We start from the raw sequence: 25,170 nt of genomic DNA on the forward strand, positions 1-25,170 counted from the left end.
TCCTACTATTCATACAATTCATTTAAGTTTTAAATAAGTTTAAATCATTTTTGGTTTTGTTTGGCCTTTTGTTTCTAGAGTGCAGCTCCAGTCATGTCACAAATGGTAAGTGGTCTTTGGCTAGAAAAAGGTTGCATACCTTTGCTGTATGGAATGATTGCAATTGCTCTGTCCATTCACTGGACCTCTAGTGGTATAAAAACAATGGGGGTGGATGGGCAGGGGATATATAGCCCTATCCATTTTTGTCTAACTTCAGCATACATAAACTGAAAGTCCATATGAAATCTATTGATCACCTGAAATAATTTAGGTTGATAAGATCCATCATTCAAGGAAAATAACAGCTGTTCTATTTTGTTAATTATATGGTCTAAAACTATCCTGCAAGTTTTAAAAGCTGTTGCTGCTGTTCTTTGATAAAGGGAGAGGAGCATGCAGTTTAAACACTGTCTTCTGCACTCACTAATCCTGCAATGTCACACAGAAATTTAGACAAGCGAGATCAGCACATTCCCCTCCAGAAAAACTGGAAAAATTGTCATTGGAGCTGTGCATCTACTAAAGTTCCAGTCCTAAACATCTTTAGCAGAGTGTAAGTTCCACTTACCCTGAGGGAATGGGGACTTAATTTTCAACAAACAAGCTTTCATTTGTGGTATGAGACAAACTAGTCATATGCACAGCATGAATTTTATCAGAAATACAAATGAAATAGAGAATTCTGAGTAAAACATTCACAAAATTAAATTGCCGAGCAGAGCAGACAATCTTGGAAAGATCACCTAGTGTTTTGTTTGATGCTCTATGTGTGTGTGTGTGTGTGCGTGTGTGTGTGTACATACATACATATGTAGAATTGTATACATACCTACAATTCTATCTCTGAAATATCCAGAAGACTTTCAAATACATATAGGTGCCCATAATGTATAATATTTCCTTTTATGGCACTGATTGCTGTTTTTTTCATTCTGTGCTTCATTTCTATCTGGTCAGGCTCAACTGAAGCAGTATCCAAATAATCCAGCGTGTCTCTGTGTTTGGAACTTGGGAGAGAGATAACTGTCTGTGGCTTAATTGAGGCAAAAGTGAGATAATGTTTCTGTCTTGGAGGAATCTGTGAGAAGAGGTAGAAAGGAAAATTCATATTGGCAGTGCAGATAGAGCAAAATGCACAAAGCCTTGAAATGGATGATTCATATTCTTAGCAGTAGGGGGTGTTCATGTTATTATCCTTCTAGACTGCCTCTCGCAGGGCATTCCTTCACAGAGCATTTATTTCTTGGCAGCAGAGTAATGTATTTCAAACCTTGCCAAACAAATGCATGCCCACACTGTGAAATCCTGTAACACTTCCTGATATGAGCTCTCTGTATTATCAGGCCTGGAAAAGAAAAAAGAGTTTGAAAACTCATTTCACTGCATTTTTATTGTGCCAGGAGAGGTCAGAGAATGGAAAGGAGGAAAATTGTAGTTTTGTCTAGTATGCTTCATTTAGTCTGTGAATTAAGTCATGACTTATGTTTTCAGTTTTACCATATAATTGGCTGTTCTGCAAAATTTAAAATGAATTTATTTGTCTTAATTAAAACAATACTTTCCCTCTTCTGCATGAAAATCATATTACTAAGTACATTATGATTTCTCTTTCTTTGTCTTTCTCTCTCTCTCCCCCTGACACCCCTCCCTCCAAACATTTTGTTTTGTTATTCCTAGACCTTTTTACATTTCAATAATAGAGTTCGGGGAGGGCATTTAATTATTAACTAGCCAAAAACTCAAAATCTTTGCAGATCAATTGCAAGCCACTCAATAATTTATTAAGATGTCCAGATATATTTTTGACTCATATCTGATTTCTTCTCTGTATTGAGTTCTTTCTAAAAAAAAATTCTAGGTATTTCCTGAAAAAAGGAGGAATATATTATACTTATTGGGTTGAGCCTTGACTTTTATCATAGATTCATTATTAGATTAGATTATTCATTATACTAGATTATTCAATATCATTATCACAGGGAGGGGAGGCAGGTATGGAGCTCTTTGGGACTGCCTGCTACCTATTCAGAAAGGATAAGACACTGAGATAAGATTGGGGTTTTTTTCCATCTTCCCCTTTTGTGTTCTCTGTTCTTGGCTGCAGTGAAGCAAAATTCATACAGCAGATGAAGGTGAATGAAGAAACAAGTGGCACGTACCAAATTTTATGGCTATTATACCTTCTTCTGTTCCAGGGTTTTTAATGAGAGACAGAGAGGCAGAGGCAGGCAATATTTTTGCAGCAAGGGACCACACCAGACTTTTGGGTTACCATTGATCAACTCAGAAAAGGAACCCAGCATAAGAGCAGATTTTTTTCCCCAAAGTTAGGAACAGTCAGTAACCTGGGTTGAGTTGGATCTTTTTTATATTTGGGGTAGCTATAAAATTAGGTATGGTTCACACATCACAGCTGGAATACGTTTGGTTGGTTTTAGCTTAGCTTAAGGTAAGAACCCAGCCATTCTGATTTGCAGAATGTGGTTTATAGTTTAGCTTGATGTGTGAAACAGACTGGTAAGGCCTATTCAATGAAACCCAGTTTATATAAGTTAAAGTTTAGCACAAGGCCTATCTGTCAATATATATAGTTCACTGTTCACCTTAAGATTTATTTGATTATAACTCCCAGATTTCCCAGCCAGCAACATCACATTTGCTGCCTGGAAATTTTGGGAGTCCTGCAAGAGTAGATGGCACCTGTTTGGGAAAGGCAGCTCTTCTCCCAAAATGAGATACTGCAGGCTGTCTTAACAATGAAAAAATATTATTTACTAAGCTAGTGTGAAATTGTTACTTGTGGATCTACAGTATTGCCAGTACTTGCTCCTAGAAATACAGTAATGCAAAAAATCACATACTGTATATACTCATGTATAAGTCAGACCCAATTTTTGGGGTGTATTTTGGCATTTAAAATTCTCGGCTTATTCATGAGTATATACAGTACTTGATTGCTGAGATAGGTCTCAGTATCATACAAGTTTAATAAATTATATTATTATTATTTTATTGTTATGGGTAATCTACAATTAGATTCACAAAGACTGGTGAAAACTTAATAATTCAAGTCCTAACCAAGGATCTAAGAATTATTAAGGTAGAGTCTGAAGACATAGGCAGTATTATATTATATTATATTAATATATAAAATTATTATTATTATTATTTACAAAAGCAGTAGTGAAGTTAACAGTAAGGGTGAACTGTCTCTATAATACAGCTACATATGCAGCAGAAGAGATGCAGCATAAATCATTTGAATCTTGCATGAGCATAATTCCTCAATGTTGTTCATTAAACAGGTCCTCTTTTTCCAGGCTTCCCTGCAAGTTAATTCTTGTCACAGAAACTTCACTTTTGTCATGGTTCATGTGGAAATCTGACAAAAGAGAGACTGCTTTAATGAGTAACATAAATTTTCTGTGCTTGCTTTATGCTAAAATACTTCTTTTGAATAATTTTTTAAACATACACAATCCTAATGTAGAGGTGCAAGTAATATATTTACATATGCCCAGTTAGGTGACAGCACCTAAGCAGTTTTGGTTGATTTCAGAAAGTGTAGTCAGACCTGGTTAGTACTTGGACAGGAGACCACTAGGAAATCCCAAAGTTGTAGTCTAGACTGGGAAGTCTAAAAATATCCCAAAAGAAGGCTGTGACAAAAAAAAAACAACCTACATGTATCATGAACTATCATGAAGTCACTAGCAGTCAAGCTCGACTTGAGGGGGATTTTGTCTTCAACACGTTTACATAATAAAATTATAGTTAGTTTCTGGATCAGATCAACAATTGTTTGATTTAGCAACCAAGTTGCTTTCTGGAAATATTACAAATGAACAGCAGTTTGGTTCTGGTTATAGCAGCTATTTTTGTTAATATCTGACCACTACAAAAATATATTACCTCAGACTGCTGTCTTGACTGCTACCTAGTGAAAGTGCCATCTTTCACTAATTATTCTAATTTTATTTAACTTATTTTTAAAATGGACAAAATCTAGGGAGTGCAATTTGGCTAGCTGGCACAGAATAAAAATATTTTTATAAGTTAATAATAATTATAAGAAATGGATGTATATGGATTTCCTACAGTTTCCCAGATCATCCCATGTCAAGAACTATTGCTGAATGTGAAGATAAGTAGCCAGTAAATAAATATAACCTAATAATAGACTTTGAGTATTTGAAACTAAGTTTCAAATATTCAGGGGAGTGGAAACTGTAAACTAAACCATTAATTTATACATAGAGGGAAGCAAAACCAGATTTTTTGCCAGCTTCTGTAGGTGGATTATGTTATCTGAGTTCATTGCCCAGATAGATAAAACTTTGTTCTCCTTTTTCTCTGCACCTGAATGTAAGACCTTTGATGAAACTGCCTTTAGTTTTAAAAGTCATTGTTTTGCTCAAAATATTGTGGAGATGGTATTAATAAGCAACTGTCCACGTCTTTTGCAAACAATGTGAACGAGTGTGCATTTATTTTTTAAAAATGGAATACTGTATGAATTTTGATGAGAAAAGGCTGCCTAAAGTTTCTTGTAGATGAAAACAGGACACCTTTCACTCTCTAGTCCTGTGTCCTTAATAACACACCTTTGTAAGAGATTGTGCTTATCTTCTCACTATGAGAAGCTTCTGCTGACTTTTGTAGGTAAATTACCAAGACAAGAAAAAGCAGGCCAGGCTGCATTTTTTTCCTGAGTAGTTGGTAAACTTAACATAGAAATTTGCAGCAGGAATCTTGTGACTATTCTTTTAGCCTTAGCTTTGTAGCTTTCCTCCTCAGTTAAATTCTGACTGTAATCTTGAAATAAATCAATGTAGTTTGCTTGGTATTGGCTTAGCATGTTGTATGTATTAAGCAATTGTGTTTTATAAACCATTTTTGTTCTTAGTACAATGTGCGTACTTGCCAACGTGGTTTATTAAACTATAAACAATCTCGCCGTAGTGTAATTTCTGAGGTCAGTAGTTTTCTTTATTCCCAAGTGTTGGGCTAATGTGATCACTTTAAAAGAAGTGTAATTTTCTAGAGAGTTGAGCTTTAATCAATAAATATTCACAATATTGCTGAATTTAATACACAGAAATTTTACTTTAAAGCTTCTGTACAAATGCAGAGGGTTGGCCATCTTCTCATAATTGAGAAGGAATGTTACCCCCATAGCATGACCATATTTAAAAGTTAGTTGATATATAATTAAAATGGAAACACAGTTTGAGCAGAATAGTAGTTGACAGAATTAATATTCATTCTGTCTGGTTATGTCTCCATATATTTTAAGGTTGCAATCCTATCCATACTGCCCAGGATACCAGTCCTATTATGCTAAGTGGGACTTGCTTGTGAAAGAAACATGCTTCATTTGGAGCTATGAATATAATTCTTTGAATTTTGGGAATAAAAACCATATGAATTCAGTGGAATTAAAATCAAGCACAGCACTGAGTAATAAAACAATTCATGAAGATGAACTGAAAGGTTTTGTATCTAGGTTCATCCACCTTCTATTTGTTCATGTTTAGACAGAGGGCTGTGTCCCAGATATCCTTCCTCTTAAAGTGACTGCTTGCTGCCCAAACGGAAACTTCACAGTTGGACAAAAAAAGGAAAGTTGGCAGGGGGAGGGGGGAGTGTCTAAGCCTAAAATTTATGTGAAAAGTTTTGTAATTTCTTGAATATTTGGCATTGTAATGTTCCCAGTAATCAATTCAGTTTACTTTTATGAAATATTAAACCTATTTGGCACTATTTTGTGACTATTTACTCAGAAGCAAAATCCATTGTGCTTTGTCAAATTTATTCACATGTAGTATGGAGCCAATTAATTAACTAGCTTAGCAAGATTTAGTATGACAATAAAGAGGCATTTACCAATGTTAGGTGACATTTATTTATTGATCATATTGATCATATTTTGTATAGCCACCCATCTCACAAGAGAGTGACTTGGTGCTGCAACTGTATTAAAGGCATAAATCAGTTGTATTTAAGTTTTTAAGAAGTTTGGGTTATATAAAGAAGGTGGAGTCTGTTCCATACTTAGTATTGGAAATACTTATTTAGTTAATTCAAAAAAATTATATGCCACCCTGTTATAAACTCTGGGAGGTTTATACACAAACAAATTAAAAGTATACGAATAATTTTAAAAAACAGCATTCTAGGTTCAAACTATCACACTTAAAATCATAGCAACTAGATAAATACTTACCAGCCATAATAGCTGACAATCTAGATAGCCTTCTCTTCTCCCCTCAAAGATAGCAAAAAGGGGTCATTCTAGAGGGTGAGCAAGCTGGGGGAAGCAACTGAAATGGTTTGCCTCTCAGCCCCACACATCCCAAGCGAAGGGGATCAGAGACATCCCTTTCCAGAACAAAAACTCTGGAATGGGCAAACTCTACTTGGAGTAGGTAGTCCATTAACCATAACAAGGCCCTGGCTTTCTGCATTGTGAAACAAACATTTCATGGCAAGAGGGGACAGAAAGTGGAGAATGGGGCAAGGTTTCTGAATCCTAGTTGTAAAGCAACTAGGCTTCCAGAAATTACATTGATAAATATTTTTTTTTAATTAGAGACAGACAGATGTTGTGGTACAGAGGATGCCAGCTCTGAAATCTGAGAGCTTGGCCAAGCATTTGTTGTCTCAGTTTCAAATATATCATATACGTTTATACTAGGCACTGTCATATCCGGGACAAATAACTTAGAATTCCATTTGTGTGTGTGTGTACACACACACATGGAATTCTTCTAAGTTATTTGTCCCGGATATGACAGTGCCTAGTATAAATGCACAGTGCTTTCCAGGCACTTAGATTTCTTATATTTGGTATTTAGAATTTGAAAGTTTGGAAATTACCTATTATGTAGTAAGACTCCTGGAAAGCTGGATCTACCAATTCAAGCTGAATTCATAATAGGTAAGAGCCTAAATAAATGATTATATACATTTTGCTTGGGTGGATGAGTGGGTATTATTTTCACTCCCACTATTTTCTCTTCAGGCTTTTAAGTTGTAAACAGTTACAAGGCTGCTTTTTGGCTTAATGCAAGCTTCCGGAAAACACAGAATTTTTCAGAAAAAAAATTGAAAGGAAAAGCAATTGATCGTGGGGAGAAGTTATAAAGTATTTCCCACCCCACCCCCTTAAATATAAATGTATTTACGAGATCGCTTTCATTGTTCCTGCCTCTATTTTTCTAAAATCTGTTGGACCTTTTCAACGTTTTGGCTTATGGATATCATTCCAGAATTCATTAGATGAGGTCCTGGGAAACGCATTGCGAGATTATTCCTGAGTTGTGGGAATCCACCCATCTCTCTTCAAGTTGTTAATTTAAGCAGCCTTTCTCTGGCTTTCCCCCACTGCTATGTGAGACTGACACCAATTGCTGCTGAATAGCTCGGGGAGGGAGAAGGGGAGAGAGGAGGAGGAGGAGGAGGGAGGTGGGTATCATGTGATTCGCTTTCCTGCTCCTTTAAAGCAGCCACATGCACTCAAGGGCCGGCTACAATCACGGCTCCCGGTAGAGAGGGAGCCAGGTCCGGGCTTTCCCGGGCAATCAGTGCTGAGGTTACCTCTTCCTTCCCATCCTTTGCAGCTTTAACTTTTACAGCCGCCGCTGTCGCAGATAGTGCAGGAGAGAAAGCACTGCAAAAATGGCTGGGGCAATTATCGAGAACATGAGCACTAAAAAGCTCTGCATTGTTGGCGGGATCTTGCTGATTTTCCAAGTCATCGCCTTTCTGGTGGGGGGTCTGATCGGTAAGTGTTCCAGAAGCAAACTTTTTCTCTTCTTTCTCGTCCTGCTCTCGCTTTGGCTTCCCTCTTGTCTGTCTGGATACTTGTTACTGTATCCCTGGCTTGCTTCTATGATCTCATTTGCCCTGCTATTGTAGTTAAGAAAACAGCGCGCCACGGGCCTCTTTGTGCCCACTGCGGTCTAGCGGCCGCAGGCAAAAAAAAAAAAAAAAAGGAGGGGGGCACTGTGAAAAAGTTTATGGCCGAGCGGGGCTTGGCACCGTCCTAGGATCTACTTGACGGAAACGAATGGAAGGATGAACCTCTAAGCATGGCGACTTAGTTGGTGCAAAAGCCCTTGGGGTTGAAAAGTTGATCTTCAGCCTCCCCTTCCTTTCTCTCTCTTGCTCCCCCTCCCCCTCGCCTTCTCTCCAACTTGGCTGCAAAGAAGGGACCTAATCACCTTCAGATTAAAATAAGAACTGCTCCGGCCCACGAAAGGCATGTTCTGGCATTGTATCTCACTTAATGGTGCTTTGCCTTTCTCCCTTTTTCTCTGGAGCACTGCTTGATTTCGCATAGGCAGCCTCTCTTTAGATTGGATTTCAGGCTCTAAGGGCGGGGAAGGGTTTAGCAGAATGGGAGGAGGAAGCTCAGGAGGAAAGAGGCAGTGATGCCTTCCCCCTCCAGGGAGAGGGAAGAGTTTTGCTTTTGACTTTTTAATTCCCCCTCCCTTCCCACTGAAAGTCTTGTGGCTTCTTTTGATGTTGGCTGGACTTCCTCCATGAGATTCTGTTGAGGGGAAATCTTTAAAAATGTGCATTGTGACTTTGAGGGTTTTTCCTTTCTCCTTCCCAGCTATATAACTTTTGCTGCTGGTTGCATTAAAGGAAAATAAAATGTTGTCTTAATATATATCCTCATGAGAATGAGGAGTATACGAACACTGCCTAAGGTTACAGGAAAGGGTATCTTGATTCTCTTCCCTCAAATGTGTAAAACCTGTATTGCCCCAATTTCAAGGGCACAGCTAGGTCTCAAAATTCCTCTTTGGTGATATTAAAAAGAGTGAAATTTAGACCATCCACAATGTTAACTTGTTAACCCTTATTTTTTGCAGTTTGGACACAGCCACTATTTTATCATCCACCTTCTAGTCTTGGACTTGAATCAGTTTGGTATGTCAGTGGACCATTGGTAAAACAGCTTCAGTACTTGTATGGCAGATGAGCTTATCCCTTTATTTTGTTCCACAAATAATAGCTCTGTTTGTGTTGTTTAAATTAAAATCATAAGCCAAATTGTCTATTCTCTGCACAAACAGTGCCAGTTCAAGAGAAAAGTAGTTAGAGAAGAAATACCTTCCCCAGAAAAATCTGTTCATGTTTAAGAAACAAAATAAGGAACAGCCTAGCAGATTTTTTTTAAGGGAAAAGAAGAACAGAAGAACTTTTAAAAAGCTAGCCCTGCAGATGCCTTAAATTGCACCTTTCAGCAATTCCTTTTAAAAGGTGATCTTGGAAGAGTATTCTCAGGAGAAGGGGTAGGAAACCATTCTGTTTTGTTGTAGATACAGGTAGTCCCCGGGTTAAGAATGCCAGACAACCCATAGTTAAAAATGGAGCCTATTGTAGCAAAATTCAAGTTAAATATACAATGGTTCAAGTTAAATGCACAATGGTTTGAGTTAATTATACAATATTACTTATACAGTATTATACAATAGTACTGTTCCGACTCACATACAAATTTGCCTTAAGGGCTGACCTTGGGAATGGAACTCTTCTTAAACTGGGGACTACCTGTACATAGCCTTTAACGGATCAGTTAAAAGGTTTTGTGATGTAAATTTTAAGGTTGGCTTAAATCTGTTTTTGTTGTTCTTTATCAGTGTGAAATTGCGTATACTGTAAGGTCTTTGCATATTACTAAGGTATTTCTAAGACTAGACAGTATGAGTCTGCCAGACACCATGAACCAGCTGTAACGGGCAAAACTCAGACATGTTGCAACGCATTTTAGCCAGCTTTTTGTCTCATGGATGATATCAGCACGCTTGTACTCTGCATCTGATTGCCCTCTGGGTAGTCTCATTTTACCTAGGTATAATTTGGGGGTGGAGTAAATTCAGTGTATCCTAATGCATCGTGTTACTTTGCAGCATGACAGCTGTGTTCTGATACAACTCATACTTCCTGGTTCAGCATTTTTCTGAAGTATATATAGATATATTCATCTGCATGTTTGTGGTTCTTTTGAATACTGAGCTTTGCAGATAAAATGCCTTGGGATATTAAGTTATAAGTCACTTTGAAAGCACTTTGTCCTATACAGCAGAATTTAATAGTTGGGAATACAGTGCCTCAAAGAGATGCCATGTGTTGGGCGTGTGTGTGGGTACACACATTCTTTCGTAAATGTAATGGTTTGGTATTTTTGAAAGAACTTCCAGTAGTGACTCCTGTGTTTTTTTTTAATATGCAGGTGTGCATGCACATTTCTTTTTCTTTTACCGTGGTATAAATAAGCTCAAAATCATATGGTATCCAGACGTCCTGCTGTGTTGTCCCATAATGCACTGCAAAACCTGTATTAAGAGTGTTCTATCCAAACCATAGAAACTTCTACTATATGGCTACAACACAGTTATAGGTGATGCCTGAAAAAGCAATGCTTGTCTTTTTTGTGGTATATGGAGTGATCCAAAGAATGTGTTCCTTTTATTACATCATCTTTTTCAAAAACAAGCAGAACTAGTTTGGTTCAGTTAAGCATTTTAAATAGATGAAGTAGGCTTCTTTAAAGTTCTGCTCTGTTTGCTTTCAGACGAAGCAGGTTTTCAAGGCAGTTTATAATCAATTTAGTTGAATTTAAAGGCAGTTAAAGCTGTATCAGGAAAGCATATATTTCTGCAATTAAGCTTACAAAAGTTTGCAGTTGATATATTAAAAAGCAGTTATACATCCAGTCCCAAATTGTTACAAATTAAAAAAGCAGTTTTGATCAGCTTTCTAAATAAGAAGAGTGAGCAGGCTTGGCAAGCCTTCCTGGCAAGAAACTCCGCAGTGAGGCTTCCATTACTGAAAAAGCCACATTCATTATAGCCACCAATATGAAGATTTTTTATTTTTGCAACTCTGTGGAAAAAGGTAACTAATTAATCTGTCAATGATCAAATTATCTAAGCTTATTAATTTGGCAGAGATACTTTATAAATAAGGATATAAATATCCCAAAGCAGCCATTGGTAATTCATGTGGCAATGCAATGTTGATAAATGTTATGTGGTATGGAGAACTATGTTATTTTTGTAATCTATATTTTGAAGTAATGGATCCCATTCTTTTGATGTGATTTCCAGAACTGATTAATTAAATTTGTTGTTCTTGCTTTTGTCTTTTTAATATGCATCCAGATCCTAATTCAGACATTCCATTTCTGGTCCAGTTTTGTTTGTTTTTTTAGATCTGGCATGCACTTGGTACCCACGTACTTCCACTGTAATGTGAGACTTCCTCACTTTTAAATTGCAGTTTATTATTACAGTCAGTTAATGCTTATTTTCAGGGAGAGCTTAAGCCACAGTTTACTATTTGGATATCACAGTGCCCATGAAGACATCAGGAGGTGAGCTCAACTTGAAGGAGAATACCAGAGAGAAGCTAGGAAATCTCAGATGAAGTTAAATGCAGAAGGAGAAGGACATACATTTACATGGCGCATTTCTAATCCAGTTAGCCTGCCTTGGACAGGAAGTATAGTTACTGAGCCAGCTATGTGGAATATTTTAAATGAGTGACATAATTTAATTCACACTGCCAATTGCAATAAGTGCAATTCCTGATGTGTACTTACATGAATGCACACACGTGTATTTCTCTCCTAATCTATTTCTAGGGATACTTTTCAGAATCTGCAGGCATGGGACATTTAGTGATATTTCATATAGACCCATAAAGAAAGAAGACTTGTGTCAGGTAGTAAAATGATAGCTGAGTTTGAACTTGCCAGTTTTGTTTCTGATTATGTAATCCTACAAACTAAAACAAAAGAAATCTAATTGTATAGCTCATTGATGATCTTATCTCCAATTGGTTATCAATATTAGATGGAGGTTTGCTCATGATTTATGTTACAAAATTTGTGTACTGTGGAATAATTTTTTGTGAAGCATGTCATAAATGTGTTAAGGCTGTAGTGGTGAACAGATTTGAATATCAGATGGTAGTCTTCTGTATTTAAAAGATTCATTCAGATGGTGTTTGTGACATAGATTGTTTTGCCAGTCTAGTGCCTACAGATTTGTTAAACTTTAATAGCTATGCTAGCCAGGTATTATGGGAATTGGGATCCCCAGGGCCAATTGAAGGTCCCCAGGTTGGAAAATAAGGGTAGAAATAGTTAACCATAGAAGTAGTGGTTTTTTTCCATGACCCTCCACACTCTTGCTTTCTTCCATTTCTGCTAAGATAGAGCTGGGAACTGGGTATCTTATTTCTGGCTTCTTTGGGAGAAGTATCATAGAAAAAATATTAGGAAAAGAATGTCCATAAATATTTAACCACTCCCATGGTTGGTTAAATGAGGTTTCAAGAGGTTCACTCACTGGTTTCAAATTCTAGCTCACCATGAGGGCAAATGGAATGTAAGGTTCAGGGTAGAACATAGATTGCATTAAACCCACATCAAGGATTTGAATTTGTTTTTATCTTTTGCTTACAGTAAAACGTACTTTCTGCAGCGAACTGCTTTATTGCTTAAGTTTTATGTACAGTCCTTTGTAGTTGTCTAGAACTGTGCATATAGATTAGAAAAAAGGTTTCTGAATTTGAACATAAAATGTTACTGTTGTTTGTTTTTAAAAAAGATTTCCTGCTATTAAGATGTAGATAAGATCTCACCTGCAAGTATTGAGTGTTCAGAAACAGCTTGCAAATTCAGACTTAAAAACTTTTGCAGCTTCATTAACTGATTAACCTCAAAGAAGTAATTGGGAAGATAAAAAAGGCTAGGAAGTGCTATCAAAATGATGATAACCCAATTGAAAAATAAATCCAAAACAAATGTAAACATTGAGAACAATTACCTCGTTTAAATTAAAGTTCTTTGCCTGGATTAAGGATCATGGATGGAGCATTTAGGAGAGAAATAACTTCTCTATTGAAGAATTCCTTTACACTTGCCTGGAACTAAAAATCTAACTTTTGTGATGCCTCCATTGAGAGGAAAGGTTACGTGCACATACCAGAGGTGCTTTAGCATTCCTTCAGGCATAAATGTGATAAATGTGCAGAAAGTCTGTTTCTGAAATGAGAAGTGCTTGCTATCTGTACAATTGGTTTCAATGCACCAGTTGCTACCTGAAGATCAAACGCTTTAAACTCAGCTTTAAAAATTGGCTGCTTTCTCAGAGCTGGGCTCTCTTCACTATGAATGACATGGGCTCATCACTTTTATTTAGAACTGCTTGTGACTGATTTAATGCCTTGGCTGGAGTAGCAGGAAACATGTCTTTTCAAAAGTAAAAATTGACAAAAGAAAGGCTTAGGCAAGGCCCAAGCGTGTTTTGCTGCAATAAGCCAATTAGCAAATGTTCCCCTTTTTGGAGGTGGGATAGCTTAGCGTAAAAATAGTTACACTATGAAATTTAAATAATTGGTTTTCAGCTATAGTCACTGGAGCAGTTAGTCATGGTAAACTTGATACCTAATCATATTTGTGACACAGATTGATTAGTAGCCCTTCTTTTGTGCTCTTTCAGAAATGGCTTTATCCTTATTAGGTTTGTAAAGAAATTGTGCTACTTTATGATCCAAAGAAAAGATCACTGAAAGATTTTGTTAAGATGTAAAAGTGAGAAAATGCTGATCCTCATTTGAGCCTCATAGTTTAAAAAAAAAAAAAAAACTTCTCAAGTTTTGCATCTCTTGGCGTAAGTGATTTGAAGAATAGTTACTCTGTGTCTGGTAACGATTTTGCAGCTGGCAATCTCAAGATATATCTGAACTGTACAGCATTAAAAAAAGAATCTACAGCTAAGAATGAAATTGTTTAGCAGTACCATATTTCCAAAAGTAATAGAAAGTCAGCAAAAATACGTAACTGTTGCAGGTAGACATATTGTGTTAAAGCAAACAAGGGTGATAATGCAGATTTGAATGCAGTTGCCAGTTTTTCCAGTGATCACAACTGACAGTCTTTAAGTTTCATCACTTACCTATGTTAAATTTTAGTTTATTTGTTGTCCTGAAATAAATAGACTGCTGTCCTTTACAAGATTTTTGGATTTATCTACTCTAAGCTATATTTGTCTTGTTTAGAGAAATATGAGTTGATTCTTTTGTGTCTCAGCCTTAGTAGAGCATTACATGCTCCTGCCTAAGTTCTGTGCAACCACACTTCTAAATCCAAGCCTAGAAATTCACTATTACTATGAAACAGATCATTTCAACTTGTCTCATTTTTTTGTATTAATGTCTGGTTCCCTTGGGTATGTGTTTATTTGTTTCTATTTACAGCCTGTTCCATTCCACAGTAGCCCTGGAGTGAGCAATGCAAGGGAAAATAAAATAAAAAGGCAGCACTGAAGAAATAATAATCAAATCAGAACTTAATGGCTCTATCTCCACTCTCCTGCTCTTTCTGCATTTTATAGCACCTGGGATAGGACAGATAGGCTTTAATTTTCATAAATGAAACAGAATGTTCTTTCCTTGGGATGCTTCATAAACCATGAGGCCATGATTTTAGTGCCTCTAGTCCTGATACAACAAAGAAGAAAGATTGCATGATGGTTGCTCTTCTGCCAGGTATGAAAAATAAGGGCCCCCAATTATGCTGCTGACTTGGTTTAGTTGAAATCTTCTGTCCTTATTACCTGGAGAGTTTTGTCTTGTTTCTGAACATCTGAGAAAAAATATCTGGTAACAGGAAGTATTTTAATTTGGACCACAAATTTATTCTCTTCTATACTTTTATTTTTGTTATAGTTTTAATTTTCCATATGTTTAAAATCTGTTACATATGGGTGAAACTTCATTTTTACAATCCTGAAAGCACAACCCCAAACACATTTACTCAGATCTTTTAATTTCAGTGTCATATGAAAGTGTATAAAGGCTTGAAGTCTTTACAAAAGCTGTCATAAAGTGTCTGCTTTCAGAATAAATAAAACTGGTTTAAATTGTCCTTTCCCAGTAAAAATTAGAAATGCTGGGGGTGATGGGTGTTATAATCCAACCCATCTAGAGGGCCCCGGGTTGGTTTAAATGCTATGAATTTAGTGAGCTTGATGTTACTGGATAATTAAAATCAAGAAAGAAAAAAGAAAAGATGCTAGGCTGGTAAGATGAGAGAGGTAAGGATGATAAATTAGCTTGTTTATTCCTATCCTGCTGTTGAGTTAGTGTAATGAAGCAGAAGGCCTTTGTATGCACTCATTTGGTGGTGATAGCCTCTGCTCAGAAGGGGGTAATTGAACAGAAAAAGAGAATGCTTTTGGAGCATGGGAGCAGTTAACATCACATGAGGTCACTAGGCTTCAGACTTTAATCAGTGTAGACACCATGCAATTGAGATTTTTCTAAAGGATTTGTAGGAGTGTGAACAAGGGTCAGAAAATAATAATACTGAAGGAGCTGTAGGAAATAATGGGCAAAACTCCTATGGATACCTTTTAATATCAGGTTGGATATGGCTTAAATGTTGAAATGAGAGCCTGAATATGTTTAGCTCCTCTAGTGCTTAAATAGGTCATAGTAGTTGTGTCTCCCATGGTTTCCCAGAGACCCCTAGTTATGAGTTGGCTTGAGGGGAAATGACTGATATTGAGGTCTATTGCTGCATTATGAATTTTGGAATAATCTCTGTGGTTGAAGAAGGCTATTCAGAAGAACCTCCTTTGAATCCATTCAAGGAAGCTCCATATTTCTCCCCACTTCCAAATAGATGGTACCCTTCCCTCTGCTTTCACATACTTATATAATCTCAATTCATACGGCCACCTATCTCAAGTTCATGACTTGAGGTGGATAACAATAATTAAAACAGCATAAAAAACAAAGAAATAGCAACATGCACGTGATGATCCATAGTCGAGATAAAAACCAAACTTACCAATAACTAGTCAACATAACCTCAGCCACACAGATCCACGGGGCCAATGACAGAACCATGTCTTTAAGGGCTTGCATAAAGTTTAACAGGGCCGAAGCCAGTCTAATATCTGGGTGAATAATATTCTATGGGACTTGGCAGGTATAATAAATTTAAATAAATTACTATAATAATAATCCAAAGGGTAGGTGCCACAACAAAAAATGCTCCCTTCCTGGGCCCCACCAGATGGCACCTCTTCAGCCAGACCAAATGGGATGGGTAGACATAATCGGAGAGAGGCACTCCCTCAAATAACCCAGACCCATGCCATAAAGAGGTAACCAGCACCTTGAATTAACCCCAGAAGTATTCTGGCAGCTAATGCAGCTTGCAGAGCAAAGGCATAACACACTGATTGAAGAGCACACACAACTGGCTGCACTGCTGCATTCTGTAGCATACTGATTATAGCTCACCCCATGCTATCAGGTGACCTCACCCAGAGGCTTCATGTATATGTTAAACAGGAGTGGAGAGAGCCCCAAGCCCTGTCGAATCCCACAAAACAGGTGCTGTAGGCTAGACCTCTGCTCCCCCTCAAAGCCAACTGGCTCTTACCTCGAGGGAAGGAAGAAAACCAGCACATATATTATCACCCACTTCCAAATTCTGGAGGCAGTCCAGAAGGTAGCACAATCAATGGTAACAAAAGCCATCAAGAGGTCAAGAAAAGCAAGGATGGATGCACTAACCCCATCCCATTCCTGCCAGAGGTCATCTACAAGTGTGATCAGTGAGGTTTTGGTCCCAAACCCAGGTCTGAATCTTGACTGAAACTGGTCAGATAATCCATTTCCTCTAGGGTTCCCTAGAGCTGCTATGTGACCACATTCTCCATAACCTTCCCCAGAAAGGGAAGGTTGGAAATTGGATGAAAATTGTCCAGTACAGTTAGGTCCAGCAATGGCTTCTAGAGGAGGGGGCAAACCACTGCCTCTTTTAAGACAGCAGGACAACTCCCTCTTTCAAGGAAGAGTTCCCCACCACCAGAACTCAACTATATCTAAGATGGGTGGGAGTGGGAAGGATCACCTCAGTTTCTAAGGCAGCATTGGCTGTCAATTGAATATTATTTCAGTCAACAATCAGTGACCTGTCTTCATTTATGTTAAAGTCAGGTGTAATGGTATGTGAGAAAGATCTTGAGAAATGGGGCAAAGAGATGCTGCCTAGGGAGCAATCAGATAAGAGGGCATAGCCCACAGCTGCATAACGGGTGGAGAAAGAGGCTCAGAAGGGACCCTCCCTAACTTCTCAGGCTATAAAGGAAACAGTGGGAGATTTGTATTTTCAGACTTGCAAGCTTCTGTTAATGTAGCCTTACAATAAAGTAGAATTAGCTCATCTGGTCATGTTTCCTCTCATCTACCCTGAAGGGCTGACTTCAATCTTGCAAGTTTGAAAATACAAATCTCCTAACACCACCTTTACAGCCTGAGAAATTAGGGTCCTTCTGAGCCTCTTCCTCCACCCATTACAGTGGTACCTCGGGTTACGAACGCCTCTGCTTACGAACTTTTCGGGTTGCGACCAGCTCCGGCCGCAAAAATTTATCTCGGTTTGCGAACTCCGCCTCAGGGTACGAACCGGATCCACCATTTTCCACCCGTGCCACGTGGTCCGCGGCCATTTTCCACCCGTGCCACGTGGTCTGCGGCCATTTTTCTGCCCATGCCACGTGGTCTGCGGCCATTTTCCGCCCGTGCCACATGATCCGCGGCCATTTTTCCGCCCGTGCCACGTGGTCTGCGGCTGTTTTTCTGCCCTGCCGCGTGGTCCGCGGCCGTTTTTCCACCCTGCCGCATGTTCTGTGGCCGTTTTTCCGCTCTTGATGCGTGGTCCGCAGACGCCGGAACGGATTAATGGTAATTACATTGAACTTTATGGGAAAATTTGCTTCGGGTTGCGAACAAATCGGGTTGCGACCAAAGTCACGGAACAGATTAAATTCGTAACCCGAGGTACCACTGTATTTGATCATTCCCTAGGCAGCATCTCTCCACTTGTTTCTCAAAGTCTTTCTCACATACCATTACATCAGGTGAGGAAAGCCAAACATGTCACTTTTAAGTGTCTACACACAAACATGCATTTTAAAAAATTGGGAAGCAGATAGTGCATTTTAAAGAAAAGTTTGCTTCTTCAAGAGCTATGGCTTAGGAGCTATACATCACTGCAGCAGGTTTAGTTATGGCAGGTTTAGTCTCTGGCATACACAACAGAACTTGTGCTGATGATCTTAACAGTTACACAGGTCTGTAATGAAGAGGGTGATCTGTCAGGTGTTCCAGTCCCAAATTTGGGACTTCATATGTTCAGTGCAAAACTTTGAACTGCATATGTGTTCTTTCTGAGATAATGCAGGCTCCCGTAATGATTGTACCTGGAATTATTTAAAAAGACTCTCACCGTTCAGCCTTATCCACCCAACACTGAGTCCAGGCACTGTTTCAAAAAATGCGCAGCATCTCCTGAATCCTATGTTAGGAGAAGATGAGCTGAGTGTTGTCAGCATATTGATAACACCCTGCCCCCAAACTCTCTGCCCAGTGGTTTCATGCAATGATTAATAGTTATCTACTATCCGATACTGTCCTTGAAAATAATTCAGGATAATGTCATGGTTGAAGGTATCAAATGATTCTAAGAGAACAAGCAAGATCAAGTTGTATTTTCTCTGCCTCATTCATAGGAAGTCATCTATCAGATGAATAAAACTAATTCCATCCCAAAAGCTTGCCTGTATTCATTGCTGAAAAGAGCTGAAAAATTGTAGTTTCTAAGGTCTGCAACCGTGCAGATACTGGCCCTTCAACCTCCTTGCTTCAAAGAGTTGTATTTGTGGGTCAAAACAGCTGTGGAAGACTGATTATGGAACAGTTATTTTGAATTAGAAATATTTTGTGCATCTTTGATGTACCATTGCCTCCCTTAAAATGATTGGACTAGTTCATCACGCACAGTTGCATTCTTCACTCCATGCATCTATCAAATTAACTCCTTTTAGCTAGATCAAATAAGTCAAGATAGGAGAGCACTGATGGATAGTTACAAATGTCCACATTCCCTGCCCTCAAAAACAACCAATCCTATACAATTGGACAAGATAACGGCACCTTAATATGTACTATAACAAAAGTAGCATTCAAGTCAGGATGAAAAGAAGTGATTTTATCCTCAAAGTGCCTCATATTCTGTGTTTCACTTTTCTTCCATTTATCAGTAGCTACCTTATATGGATTATAAAGATTGTTTAGTCAGTGATCCGTATTTTAAAGACACTTGGTACAAATTTAAACCGATTCTGCAGTATAGATTTTAATTTTGGTGTCCAGCAAATCTCCCAACATCTAAAGAGGCAGTTTGTAGTTGGCACTAAATAATTAAAACAATATTCCTAAATAAGACCCAGACATTCCAGACATGCTTTTCAGATAAAACTCTCTGAGTTTTTGTATTTGAAGTAGATGATTCAACAAATTGTGTCCTACAGAAAATGTTAACTCATCCACTCCTGTTCTCTGCTTATGAAATCAGCGTGAGTTTAGCTGTCCTATCACAACTATAAATTGTTTTAAACTAGTGTTCCACAGGATCTTCCCTGGCAAAGATGTGTGAAGAAAAAGGAATGTATGTATTTTATTAATTATCACAGGAGGTGCCCTAGATCACTATTACCACTTGGCTTTCATTACAGGTTTCATCTTTAATACTACTCAGTAGAAAAGAATATTGAACCATGTAGAGACTAAGAGTTTCTTTCTGAAATGGCTAAATGTCCTTGCAAAGAAAATGGGAAACAAAGCTAGCATGAAACATATTGTGTTCCACTTCCATGCAAAGTGTGACAGTAATCATTTTTATGCTTCCATTTTTACACTGTTGTACATTAGACAGCAATAGTGATTAGATTCAGAACAAGAAAGGCATAAACTTAAAAAAAAATGCAAACAGCCTGCCTGCTATTTGATTTCATATGAAAGGAAGTTTTGTTTAGCTTTTCCTGTGCCTAGGAAAACAATTTCTGGATAATATTTTTCTCCTGAAATGGTACTTTGCTAAAGTTTCATTTTAAAAAGTAAGGAAAAAATCCATTAATAGAATATTGAAGGTGTGGTTTTAAGATTGAAGTAGATAGGTAATAGTTTATGAAAAACTTCTAGTTCCTAAAGTAGGGTTGAAACTGTTGTCTGCAGCAGCATGACTGCTGGGATCCCCATTGTGCTTGCAGCCCAATCTTCTGTTCTTATTTTTTAAAAAATAATAGACTCAATGAAAAAAGAAGTGTAGGTGTAACATTTAATAATAAAAAATAGCCACTGAACAAACCACAGCCAGTGTATCTTAGAGTGGGTGTGTGCAAGAGAGGGAGAAGAAGTCTTTTTTCCAGTGAGGCTTCTATGATTTGGTTTCACGTATTTAACAGTTTGTTCATCATACTGTGAAATAAATTTGCAAAATCCAATATCAGACAAGAAGAGACCTCTAGTGGGTGAGAGGCCCAGGGACATTCATTTGGTTCATGGGAGCAGGTCACTGCTTGATGGGCAGGATTAAGAGGCCAGCTAATTGAGTAGTGTTAGTGATACAAGTGTGTGCTCCGTGAGGCAAAACAAAAGGAAGAATGTGTAGAAATTCATTGCCATTTTCAGAATCGGGGGGGGGGGTTATTTTGTGTGCCAAGCTACACCATACAGTAAAACCTTCTGATGTATAATCTGATTCTGAAAACTGACCTGCATAGATTTAGAAGCTGATTGACTCTCTTAGGTGACTTTTTTTTTCATTACATTGTACTGGATCCATAGCCAAGGGCTGCCTAACTCACCTTGGTGCAGCTGGTTGAATTCCAATAATATCCATCTATTATGATGGACATCAGTAGGAGAAAATGGTTTATAGGTTATTCTTGCTGGCTTCTTAATATGGATTGCAGATTATCTCTATTCAGTACTTTGCCTTGTATACTGTTGAATTAAATATGTGTGATAATACACTCAAATATATCGGCATGCATATCTTAATGTAAACATTTTAATAAATCTTGCTTTATTAACCTATTATCATTGCACCAGTAACTGTCTTATGGACACCAGAAGGAAGAATAAATGGAAAAGATGGCATTTTAATAAAAAAAAACTTTGAGTCGTTTTACAGTTTCTGTGTAGGCTTGCTGACTAAGCCAAATAGGTGTCCCTTTTGCCTGTTGAGAACCTCCTTCTAAGAGTAGAGACCTGCCTGTCAACATTTTCTGCATCCTTCTAGCCCTGTTCCCTGAGCAATTTTCGGTTGAGTTTGCACTAAATTGTGATACCTTGGGGGGGACTTAGCATTTTGTGTGAATTGAACTATCGGTGCCTTATTCAACAAATCAAAATTAAGGAATCTTTGCTTAGTACAATATATGATACCACTCACAGAAATATAGAGGGCAAGGAATCTGTCTAGATCAATGTTTCTCAATCTTAGCAACTTCAAGATATGTGGACTTCAACTCCCAGAATTCCCCAGCCAGCATGGCTGGCTGGGGAATTCTGGGAGTTGAAGTCTACATATCTTAAAGTTGCTAAGATTGGGAAGCACTTCCTAGATCCATGTGAAGTTCCAGTCGGTGAATAGCTTGCTTTTCCGATCGTGGTAACACTGATGTTTTATGTGAAACGTTTTTGGTAAATTGATACTTCAGTAGTGTTATTTTGGGTACTGCCAGATTTATTTGTTTGATTTACATCTTGTCTTTCATTCAGGAGCTCAAGGCAGTTTACATGGTGCTCCTTCGTCCTGTTGTTCCCCACAATAACCTTATGAGTTAGGTTGGGCTGAGAGAGGGTGACTGGCCAAAGTCACCCAGTTAGATTTCTTTCTATGTGTTTTGTGAGTGCTAAAATGATTATGATTTTTGTTTGTTTATTTGTTTAATTTTCAGCTCCAGATCCCACTGCTGCTGTGCCTTATATGGCAGCAAAGTGCATAGATTTGCAGAAAAACCATCACAAGACAAAATGGTTTATACCTTGGGGACCTAACCAGTGTGACAAACTCAGATATTTGGATGAAGCTGTGAACAGACAAATAGAAGCTAATGACATTGTGTTTGCCATTCACATACCACTTCCCAAGAATGAGATGAGCCCTTGGTTCCAATTCATTCTCTGCATTTTGCATATGGACATTGCTTTCAAGACTAACAACCAAATTAGTAAGTATTTGGAGGCATTTCTGAGTTAATGGAAGTTAATGGAGTAAGTGTAAAAAAAGATGAAGATGTAAATTAGTTGGTGTCCATGTACTAAAATTTCAATGAAGGATGACTATATTTCATTACAATGATCCATATATAATCTGCCTCTTTAATCTCTTAGAAATGAAAATGGTATGGAGAATCTATTCCCATTGTCTGGCCATCAATTTCAATATTATAGGTATATAGTTCAAAATAATATGGGCATCTGACAATATTAAAACCTTTCTCCAGGTCAGATTAATATATGTAATGTAGGGTGAATCTGAAATATATTTTAAATATATTTAAAATATAGTAATTTAAATTTACTGAATTTTTTCATACATTAAGACTCTCTCTCATTGTTCAGACAAAATGGGGATCTCCAGTTCCTTGTTCTATTCAGTATTTAATATTTCCATATTGAATTGTTTTATTGACAACTACTTATAAAAACAAATGGTTGGTTTTTAGTCTCGTATCATTTGGTAATCACTTCTCATAAATAAGGTGTCTCTGAAGCAGAAATGCCACTGATTCAAATCAATATGTGATAGTTGTTGTAAAATATTGTTAGTGCAAAAACAATGATATTTTCTCTTTAACACAGGAAGTAATACAAACTCATTAGCATTCAATAATTGGTCTAAAGTAAAAATCACTGCATCAATTCAAATTTTCCATAGTGTTTTTATGGATTTTAACTGGTTTATCCCATAATATCAGTTTAACATGAGCAAATGGATAAAAGTGGATTTTCCCACAAATAGTATGCTATAATCTTCAAATTGACTTAATGATGACAGAAGTTAATATTCTATCCAATTAACTAAAGGTGCTACGTATAAATATTCCAAGTAGTAAATGAAGCCTTTTAAAATTTGGTACTAGTAAAAAATATGCATAGTGGTATAATTTAAGATTCAGAAATACACACACACCATCTTTATCTAACAATTGCATATTTTTTCAGGAATATATGAGACATGTGAAAAATTGCTAGAACTGTACATCCTAATATGAGTTAAAATTCATCAGCTACTTTAATTTAAAATTAATTCAGTTCAACAAGCACTAAGATTCTCGTGGGATTTCCTTTTAAAATTTGGAAGAAATGTATGGGTGCCATGGAGATTAATTAGGATAATAATTGTTTAAAGAATTGTGAGTTTGCAACTAATGCTGACAAAAATAATCATTTGTTCCAAATTCATCTGACATCAGTTGTTTTCCTTTCTGACTGATGTTGTTCTTGCAGTCAATAACCATGAAGGTGAAAATCATTTGAGATCATTCTTGGCTTGCTTTTCCTCTCTAATTTGAGTGAATATAGTTCTACCTTGTCTTTGCCATTTCTAGATGGTGAATGAAAGTATCAACTGGCCTGATTCCAGACTAGAATTTACTCTTAACAGCTTTTTTTATTATGTAGGCTTTAATCATCATCCAGTGTGCTGCTTTTCTTAATCCTTATCCTTTACTAATTTGCATTAACATTAGGTAATAGTTGGCAGTGATTTTGACTGTTTGGAGCTAGCTTTAGCTGTTTTACCTTAACTATAGAAATGTTTAAGTTTTAACATTGTCCTCAACATTGGCCAGGAAATGCTTGGTTATTATATAATTTCCATGCTTGAAGATGTACTGTAGTTCTTTGCAGGCATTCACCAGCACATCTGTAGAGCTATAGTAGAAAGCGGATTTGGACTAGAGGTAAACGCTGGATTTTGTATCCTCAACTAGTCCAACTGGATTCTAAAACTTGAAAAAGGTGGTGTAAGTCCATGCTGCTGGCTATGTTTGCAAAACCCACAAAGGGGACTTTGGTATGTCAAGCTTCCCAATCATAGGAGCTCTGTAAAGTCATATGTCATTTGGAAGATTTAAAAGATATCAAGTTGTGGCAGGAATACTAGCTGCAGGGTCTATTATATTTATTTATGAAATTTATATGCTGCTTCAGTCTTGAAGGACACTTAAGTGGTATACAAAGGCCAACCATGACATAACGAATGTAAATAATATGAAATGCAATAAGATTTAAGAAATTACATTATAGTTACACATCTGACACTGCCAACTCCCTATTACGCAGGCCCTGCAAAGCCTTCTGAGACAACCAAGTTTTTACATTTTTCTGGAAGGCCATGAAAGTGAGAACCTCCTTTGCCATAAGGGGCATATTGTTCTACAAGAAGGGAGATCCCACAGAGAATAGCTGCTCTCAGTCTCTTCCTGCTGTACCTGTAAGTAGATGGGGACCTTCAGCAGGTGTTCTCTACTTGGACAGGACAGGCAGAATCTGTGTGGGATATGCACTCTGATAGATAGTCAGCTTTTGAACCTTACAGGGCTTTATAGATGATCCATCTTGAACTGCACTCAGAAACATACCAGTAGCCAATGTAGAAGTGTTTCATGGCAGTTATGAGACTGTCCTGTAATCACTGAGGATGCCACATTTTATACCAGTTGAAATTTCTGAATACTCTTCAAATGGAGCTGTATGTAAAGCGAGTTATAGTAATCCACATAGAAGATGACAGGGCATGAGTGAGCATCTTCGCTGCCTCCTGTTCTCTGTAAGACTGCAATTGGTGTAGCAGCTGGGCAAAGTCCCTCCTGGCTATGACCTCCAACTGCTTTTCCAGCAGGAGCCCTGAATCAAGGAGGATATCCCAATTGTGGGTCTATTCTCTGTGGGAGAATACAATCCATTTAAGATCCAAACATCATATAATTCCAGAATCAGAAGGCTTTTGAATCTTGCTTCAGTTGAGCCAGTTTCTCCACATCTAGATCCTGATCAGCTTCCAGATCAGGATTTCTACCACATTCCCATTTGACCTGGTGTGGAGATGCATAACTGGGTTTCATCAACATATTGATGATACCACACCCTTAACTGGCACTGTACACCCCCCCAAGCAATTTCATAAAAATACTAAATAGAATAGAGGAGAGGACTGAGTGCTGGAGCATTCCC

General features: G+C 37.6%; 1 protein-coding gene and 1 long non-coding RNA gene across 4 annotated transcripts in view; one reads left to right on the forward strand and one right to left on the reverse strand.

The window, feature by feature from the left end:
- LOC148214174 (uncharacterized) overlaps nt 1-25,170 on the reverse strand; it is a 41,169-nt gene that overhangs the window by 10,445 nt on the left and 5,554 nt on the right. The window contains exon 1 of one of the 3 annotated variants that reach the window (XR_015798391.1): nt 872-1,183. The exons of 1 other annotated variant lie outside the window; for it this stretch is intronic. This is a non-coding gene — a long non-coding RNA (uncharacterized LOC148214174). Of the gene's footprint in view, nt 1-871; nt 1,184-22,910; nt 24,882-25,170 lie in introns of those variants that run through there. One more of the 3 variants, XR_015798390.1, reaches the window with a different exon arrangement.
- The window catches only part of WLS (Wnt ligand secretion mediator), a 44,601-nt gene continuing 26,961 nt past the window's right edge, over nt 7,531-25,170 (forward strand). Inside the window, exons 1-2 of the mRNA XM_007433579.3 lie at nt 7,531-7,828; nt 21,888-22,160. Of these exons, the coding sequence (XP_007433641.2) occupies nt 7,723-7,828; nt 21,888-22,160 (379 nt within the window). The 5' untranslated portion in view covers nt 7,531-7,722. The remainder of the gene's footprint in view (nt 7,829-21,887; nt 22,161-25,170) is intronic.

Source organism: Python bivittatus, unplaced genomic scaffold, assembly GCF_059951505.1.
Source record: "Python bivittatus isolate LINGU-HERP-01145 unplaced genomic scaffold, Pbiv_v1 ctg000700_np1212, whole genome shotgun sequence".
NCBI classification, from domain to species: domain Eukaryota; kingdom Metazoa; phylum Chordata; class Lepidosauria; order Squamata; family Pythonidae; genus Python; species Python bivittatus.